This window comes from Lolium rigidum, chromosome 4 (assembly GCF_022539505.1).
Source record: "Lolium rigidum isolate FL_2022 chromosome 4, APGP_CSIRO_Lrig_0.1, whole genome shotgun sequence".
Lineage (NCBI taxonomy): Eukaryota > Viridiplantae > Streptophyta > Magnoliopsida > Poales > Poaceae > Lolium > Lolium rigidum.
The window spans coordinates 49,504,987-49,513,070 of NC_061511.1; the positions used below are offsets into that span (position 1 = coordinate 49,504,987).

General features: G+C 41.5%; 1 protein-coding gene across 2 annotated transcripts; it reads left to right on the plus strand.

Annotated features, from left to right (window-relative positions):
• Window positions 1-7,125, plus strand: LOC124648970. 2 transcript variants are annotated; one of them, XR_006986491.1, is made up of 10 exons: window positions 1-362; window positions 475-669; window positions 751-983; window positions 1,081-1,311; window positions 1,394-2,932; window positions 3,048-3,601; window positions 3,965-4,171; window positions 4,256-4,456; window positions 4,905-5,207; window positions 5,539-6,527. XR_006986491.1 is itself a non-coding variant. In XM_047188652.1 (10 exons), the coding sequence occupies exons 1-4, from the start codon at window positions 269-271 to the stop codon at window positions 1,967-1,969; spliced, it is 1,092 nt and encodes a 363-aa protein (XP_047044608.1). In that variant the 5' UTR covers window positions 19-268; the 3' UTR covers window positions 1,970-2,932; window positions 3,048-3,601; window positions 3,965-4,171; window positions 4,256-4,456; window positions 4,905-5,207; window positions 5,539-6,175; window positions 6,878-7,125. The 2 variants fall into 2 exon arrangements, 1 of the variants encoding a protein (XP_047044608.1); XM_047188652.1 differs by lacking the exon at window positions 1,081-1,311 and adding an exon at window positions 6,878-7,125 and having other exon boundaries at window positions 19-362; window positions 1,400-2,932; window positions 5,539-6,175.
• The last annotated feature ends 959 nt before the right edge of the window (window positions 7,126-8,084 follow it).

Genomic DNA, 8,084 nt, shown 5'->3' on the forward strand with positions numbered 1-8,084 from the left:
AACCGATTCAGTCTGACCGGGTTGCTCCCAAGATCTAATCCAGAGTCGCTGCTATTCTAGATTTTCTTCAACTGCTGAGCCGACGCGACGGAGACGGAGACGGCGGTGGAGACACCGATCCAGGCGACGACTTCTCGATCCATCTGTTCGTAGAGATATTTCGTGTTTCCTCTAAAACAAATCGATTCTTTGCAGAAGCCATAATTGTTTTTGCAAATCCAAGTAATTTCCTAGCGCAAGTTCGACCGATCTACGAATTCCTCGAGCTATGTCTGAGCTGGCTCTCTCTCACGAGGAGGACAAGGAAGAGGAAGAGGGGGAAGACGGTGATCTGGAGGACACCCCCCTAGACCCCTCTGATGGTACGAATTCTCTCAAACTCATATCTATTTTACTTTTCTCATCTTCTAACAACAACAAGTACTATCAGCCTGTACATGCTCAACTCGTTAACTAATCTAATATTCATATCAGTGCTACGATTTGTTCAAAGTGTCTGCAACGTTGAACCTGCCAAGAGGTTAAACTTGATGAGAGATGCCTTAGGTGTTCCACCCAAACCCCGCGACTGGCCCAACATCAGCGTGCTCCCTGAGTCGTCTAGACATCGAAGACATGTGGGTGACCTTTACTGGCACCAGACTTACCAAATGAACCAACTCTCCGAGAGTAAGTTCGCTACGTTTTAATATGCTTCTGTCTACATGCTTGTTATACTAATCGTGCTGCTCATTTCCTTTGAATTAATAGCTTGTTTGCCGCCTATGAGGTATACTCAATGTTGTGACCAATCCACAGTTGGGCAGCAACGGTGCTTTCACAAGCCGTGCCCTATGCTCCAAATCTTCTCTACCAGGGTGCAGCTGGCAGATTACCCTGGTCCAACCGAGGTGTACGGTTGCATCGCGGTCCGAGACTCCGAGGATTATCGCCGCATTTATCTTTTCAACCGATCCCGAGATGACCCGCTCACCATCAATTCGGTAAGTACGTACTTTCTATGCTCTTCAAGCATTTGTCTGCAACTGTTAAGCTGTGTTTATATCAAGGCAGCTATATGACACAACCTTTCTGTCTAAGTTGCTCAGTCACCCCACCATTACACTACATCATGGGATTCAAAAACGAATTGTGGTCATTTGTTGCTGGACACCACACTGACTGATATTAATTTTAAGAGATAGAGAAGTTGGGGTCAGGAGAAGGATTAGTGGCAGGATGGACATCTCGTTACCTCGTTTATGGTTTTGAACTAATGAGCTTGCTCTTTTCCATGATGAATACCACATATACATATGTAGTGTCATGTAGGTAATTTTGCCTTAAATGCTGGATGAAGAAGTTCTATCAATAAATGTTGGTATGTTGAGTGCTAACTCTGGAATCAAATAAGTTTCAGGCTAGCGATTATCTGCGACTTTTGAGCCCGAAAAGAGGCATGTCCATGCAATTTGACTGCCTTGTTGAAGTCGATATCAGAACAAAGGCATTGTCGGGTGATGCAGATGACAAAATTTTAGTTGACGGGTGTTTTGACCTAATCGAGGGACGGGCTACTTTCGACGTGCTCTCTAGAAGCGTGCTGGAAGGTGAACATGGTGCTATTGTTTTTGATCTGATCATGTTTCGGAGAAGCGTCGAGGCAACCATTCATATGAACTTCTTGGAAGTGCCCGGAGATGGGTTTGATATAAAGATGTGCGGGTTCACTGCCATTTGGAAGAATCTGTATGCTTTCATAGACTGCGAACAATGCGAGTGTGATAGCTTCGTCTCCTCGACCGGGAAATTCACACAGTATTTTGTAGCGGCTGTGCAGATGGATGATACACTGTTTATCGATTTTATGGAGGGGAATATGCCAATCTCATTTGAAGCAGCTATTCATGGCACCGAGGAAAAAGTATATTACTTTCGTAATGGTGCTGTGGTGTCTGTGAAGGTGTCTTGGTCGACAGCCCACTATTAAGGAATATAATTAGAGTTTAATTAAAGTACACTTTGTAGTAAAAAGTGCCGGGGAGGGAGCACTATTTTACAACGTGTTGAATGAAGTTTCCGTTTTTAGAAGACTTGTTGCCAAGTAATTTATCAGTGTTTTACCTTTTTTTTTTCTGCCATACTGTAAGTGGTAAAAAAATCTAGTTCCCACTAAGAAGTGGAGGTACAGAACCATTCTGAAACATCTTTAGTGAAAACAACTCAAATATAAGTTTACGATTCACCGTTGGTTCTAACATGGGGAAAGTTAAGTCATCCGCTTAAACATCTATAAAAACCTTGAGAAATCCGAGGGCCGGACTCTTGATTCCAACATGTTTCCGAGTATTTTGTTTATGACTTTTGAATTTTTTATTTGTTACACATGAATTGCAAATTGTTATTTCTGATTTTATATACTATGCAAAGTTAAACAAAATGTGGGTCCCACCAAGACACAGTTCACGTTCAGCCGCTCACCACCAAGAGAGGGAACCTGAAGTATGGTTTTTATTTACTTTATTTCTTCAAGTTTATTCCCTTCAATCCAAATTAATCAAAGTTCTAGGCTTTCCCCCCAGTCTTGAAAGATACAGTAGTATAATACAATGCACTCATAGAGAAGGAAAAAAAAAGAAACATTTTGCATCCATATATAGAAGCAACTCGCCAAGAAAGGGCAAGGATGTTAATATATACTGTTCATATATACATAATCCATGTTGGCACATGGAACTGATAAAAAGTACACTTTGCAGGCAGGTAACTATAGGAACTTGGACAACAGAAATTGTGCTTATTGATGTACTCCCTCCCATCCATGCATTTTGCATCCATATATTTTTCTCGATAGAGATTTTCCTTCGGTGTGCCCAGCTTCTTCTCCAGGTCCCCCCGAGATGCCATTGCAGCTCCACGCCACCGTCCGTCATCGCTGCCGCCATCACGGGAGGTCGCCGCCGCCTTCTCCTCCCCCTCTCTCGATTTGGAACTTGGAGACGGAGCATCCTTGGTTGATTGGCTTTCTCCTTGACACTCCTCCTGATCTCCGCCCCTCTCTCAACCAGGTACTCCGCCGTGCCTTCTATGGCACACTCCATCAAAATTGAGGCACCCTCCTCTCAGCAGGAAGCCATGCTGCTCCTTGGCGGACGGGCCAAATCCCCATCGAGTTCATCGAGAAGCTCCTCGACCGTGCGCTGGTTCGCTACGCCCCGTGGTCGGCCTCCTCGAGGATATCCTCACCATGGCGTGCACCTGTGAGGGTGTGCCGTTTCATGACGACGATGGCGAGCTGCTCAATGGCGGATCCCTCAAGACGTGCCGTTCTCGACGGGCCTCCTGGACAACTGCACCATCAAATCTCCTGGGCGGACGCTTGGGGATTCGACTGCGCCGGTGATGGAGATGGGACAGGACCCGACGCGGATGGAGGTCCCTGATGTCGCGCTTGATGTCCACCATGGAGCGGCTGCAGGAGAGCACGGCGGGGGAGCAGCGGAGTTCATGCTCACGGGTTGGTTCGCCCTTACCTGGTGGTTGTGATGCTTTCCGTCAGCGATTGGTGCAGGTTCCATGTGGTGGATTGGTGGCACTAGACAGTCGCCGTCCACAGCGACAGGTACCTCCACGAGCTGTAACCTCTCTCTCTCTCTCTCTTTCCTCATATGTGTGTGTATGGTCTTAATGCTTCCGTTCGATTTACTTATCCATACATTTTAGTCAATGTGGAGGTCGCCCAATTAAATGGTTGTTCTTGCAGAAGCCAGGTTCTAGCAAGTAGTATATGGTATTTTGTTATTTCCAAGTATATAGTTACAAGTTACAACTAGGCGGTGTATTGCACTTTTCTTTCTGAAATCTGCGCTTTACTGTTCATCTGCCACTGGACATGATATGTTTGAACGTTAAGTTTTTGCCTCTTGCATGTTCTTTGACAAGTAATAGAGTATACCTGACCTGTCACTCTACATTTGCATTGCAGTGTACTGAGAGTCGGCAGTTTGGATGGTATGCATTGTCAGCTATGAACGTATAGCCTAATAGCTGCAGCATGGTTATGAAATTTAAGTACTCTACCAAAAAGGGGACTACGGGCTTCAACATCAGTAAATTAATTAGGAAATAACACTTCCAAGATCATCTACTGCCACCAAGTTCATGTAGATCAAATGTTCATAGCCATCAGCAGGTAAACACCGTGAACATCAAACATATTTGATTTCAATACTAATTACGAATATTTATGACAAATATTGCTTCCAAAAACTTCAAGGTGCATGAATTTAGAGGCTGGAGGTGATGGAAAATCACAGCTGAGATTTATAGTGTTGCGATGCTAATTTAGAGATCTTGGCAAGCAAGATGTATGCAAATTATTCCGTCGTCTCCTCAACAGCTTCTGGATGTTCAAAAATACAAAGCTACTGGCTGGCTTTGAATACTACTTCCGAACCTAGCCAAAGAGAAGCAGGAGGTGTGTTCTAATATCAAGTATTATTTAGACGACATATCTCTGATTCCATAAAAGAAATTTCTGTGTCGTAGCTGAAATCAGATGGTTGCTCTTAGCTATAAGATCTATAATTTGTGCAGGCATAATTAGATGGATTTTCCTGAAACCAAGCATGTCTGGAACTTTCAAATTGGTTGCTAATTTCTACAGAAATTACACCTTTAAGAAGTTTCCATGATTTTGGGCTAGCAAAAAGGGCCTGTTATAGTGATTTTCCTAATATGGAGGATGTATCGCTAGATTATATGGGAGCTTGAGGGGGAGTACACACACATTTCGTGGTTTTGGTTTCCGTTATCTCATTTTTTTTCATTCTTTCGCTTTCATTTGCTTGGGTGGCAGAATAATTCATTGAATAACATAAACAAATCCAAACCCTGTGAGTGCTAATAGATTGTTCTATTTTCAGGTTGTCTTGCTGTTAACACTAATTGCTGCAAGAAAATGGCAACTTATTTTTGCCTCTAATTTAGTGTGATCGGTTCACCGACACCACTCATGACGCCACTCCTAAGTTGAGAATATACGAGAGCTCATTGTGTCTTCAGCTGATCAGAACAACAATCAACTAAAGCATTGTTTTCTTCCAGAGAACTCCATGGTTTGTTTTGCTATTATTTCTTAGATCATGTTCAGCTCTTTCCATGGTTCCAAGGCGATGCATATCAGTTGAAGAACAAGCGTGTTGCTCAAGTTTAATGTTGCACGCAAGGTAATGATATGCGCTCACTTCTTAGGAATGCCTACCGGAGATTTTACATTTTTAGAGCAGGTGTGGTATTTACCGATTAAACCTTATTGTTTTTTCGGTAATATGTTTCACCGCTATTATAGAACTCTATGAACAGATACCTTTTTAATGATAGAGTGTAGAGAAGTACTTCTAATGATCATATTGGAAAACAAGTTAACTGATTATTCATTGTTCTGGTTTATAACAGAGTCACGTGTTAATTGATTTGTTACTGCTTTAATTGGTATCTCATAATCATATACTCTATTGCAGAGCCATGTGAACTAACACCTGGATGAAACTCTTGCAGGCAAGGGGTCACGAAGACTTGAATCTTCTAGGTTCACTTAATGGCTAGAACAAAATCGTCATCTGATGCCTTCACCACCATCCGAGTCATGACTAGAATCTTAGAAACCCTCTTCACCGCCTCATTGGGCTATCTATGGATTGTGTGTCAGTGGAGCAATTGGTCTAATGCACATCTATGGATAGCCACTATTGTCTGTCAAGATAAACACAATGGCCAAGTAAGTGAACAGTGACAGTTCTAGATGATTCATTAGTTTATGTATGTACGAAGATATCGAAAACAGTGAGTTGACGTTCCGTATTGTTATATCTCATTTTTCTCTATTCTAACAAAGGGTACTTAAAATGTAGCTATCCATCAACAATTTAGAGCCTATCCAGTGAAATTATTTATGTGTCAATATATCATGATTTACCAGTAGCTTGAATGCCAATATTCGCGACTGTAGACTGAGCATGACATATCATGTTTATTTTTTTATTTCATTCTATCCATCTCCTTGCAACTTTCGATGATATTGTTGTCGAGGTTTTGAAGGCAGGTGAAAGTGAGGTGGCTTAGCAGGTACCACAAGCGTTTGCCTATTTTTTGTTGCTATTGCACTATAATTGACGTACATATCTTGGTTACTGAGGTTAGATCTCTTGACAGTTATTTTCTTAACTTCTCTTGCTGGTACTATTGCCCCATAGTTGTATTTATACCAGATTCATATGAGTAGTATGAATATGTTCTTTGGTTTGTTGTTAAATTCTCTTACCTTTTGTTGTATCTCCCTGCTTACTCTATAAATATGAAAGGATGCGCAACTTCTGGTTTACACAACGACTATAAAGAAGCAAATGACTGAATATCAGGCCCTGTAATTTTGATTTTGAGAACTTATATGTGTTTGTGCTCTGGTCCAGGTCTCCTTAAATAAATACAATACATCATTACTGTCCAATTTCCTTAATTGAATTTAATGTTCAACGAGTTATGTTGAATGTACCCTTTATCTGATCTTAGGACTCAACATTTCGGTTTTCTAATCCCTTTCAAAATAGTCATTAGTAAGAGAAGTCAATATGACCACTGTTACACTACTACCGCTGAAAACAAAAATATTCATCTTTGCACATTAGCAATAACATAGGCAGTCCACCTACCATGGAAATGTTTGGCTTACTTTTTTTCTCTCCTATTTTATGCGAATTGTTCTCTTGCAGTGGGAGTCAGTTGTATTTGGTACGTAGTATATGTTTCAGCTATGTTCATGTTGGGTTTCTTTCAAAATTTCAGTTATGCCCTTTGTCCATACGAAATCATTTTTTGAAATGTAACCGCCTTCATGCAGGATGTGGAAAATGGCAATGCCCTTTGAGACCAGAGGAAAACAATGGAATCAATAGTAATACCCTTGCTATCAACTAATATTGGCCTGTTAATTCTTCGTGGACGTAGGGCATTTATGTAGCCATATGAAAGATAACAGTTGCAAACAATGCATACTTTTTTTGTAGTAGGTTCATATATGTTGCGCTCTTCGTGGCTTGGTACACATTAAGCTGCATGCCTATAAGCAAATATGCTATATTTTTTTTTTCTTTGGAATGTGCACTACCGTTTGTTTGCATCTACTCATGTTATCTTTAAGAAAACAAAAGAAAACATATATAATAGTCCATCCATATGGTGTTGTATAACTTTTACATTTGTACTGAATAATAGATATCCATATCTGCAATGATAACTGGAATGTATACTAATTTTTTTATCAGTGCGAACCGAGTTAAATTATTTTGCTCTGTTCTGTCTACAAGAACTATCTTCTATTTTGTGTCACCACTATCGATGCCACAAACTTCCGCCTCCCAGTTACAATATAAAGCTATTTACCATATACATGCTAAATTGTTAGCAAAGGCTAGCATACATCTACGGGCGCGGCGGGCCGACGCGCCTATGCTTCCTAGTACGTCAGATACAGATAGGGAGAGGAATTCCCTTCAATAAAATAGAGAGGTAGACGATGTACCGTCCTTGAGGGTAAGCATGTCAGCTAAATTGTCCTCAAGAGGGAGAAAGTCATCGTATTTGGTCATATTTGATAACGGCCGTGCCAAAAATCTGCAATTTTCATGACGGCAACTTCGATTAGTCTCCACAGCAAGACATAGATAGATGGGCGAAGACAAAATCGGGAAGAGTAATCAAGAACACGTAAGCTCGAGGATAACTTATAAGTAGACTGCCGTACCAAGTAATAGCGCATGCTGTGGCCCCGTCATCCCTAGTAAAGATAAATTTCGGAATGATGTTCGAAAATGATACAAGACTAGCGCAGGAAATGAGTTTGGCGAAGGAGTTAGAGAAAGCTAGGTTCCATTGGGCCGAAGTGATCAAATCTTTTCTAGGAGCGGGCTGCCCTGACATGTTGCTCCAGGTCAAGGCCTAATGCATTTATATGACGACCATGCATTTGGTTAGATCGTTGTCATGGGCACAACTTCTTAGGTGATTTTTTTCCTTTTGAGGGGAGGCTTCTTAGGTGATTGGATACA

Bases quoted from the DNA above. Each gene is read 5' to 3' on its own strand.
- LOC124648970 (XM_047188652.1), top strand. From the start codon at position 269: ATGTCTGAGCTGGCTCTCTCTCACGAGGAGGACAAGGAAGAGGAAGAG. The intron at 363-474 runs GTACGAATTCTC...TATTCATATCAG, and splicing joins CCCCCTAGACCCCTCTGATG to TGCTACGATTTGTTCAAAGT. The intron at 984-1,399 runs GTAAGTACGTAC...AATAAGTTTCAG, and splicing joins ACCCGCTCACCATCAATTCG to GCTAGCGATTATCTGCGACT.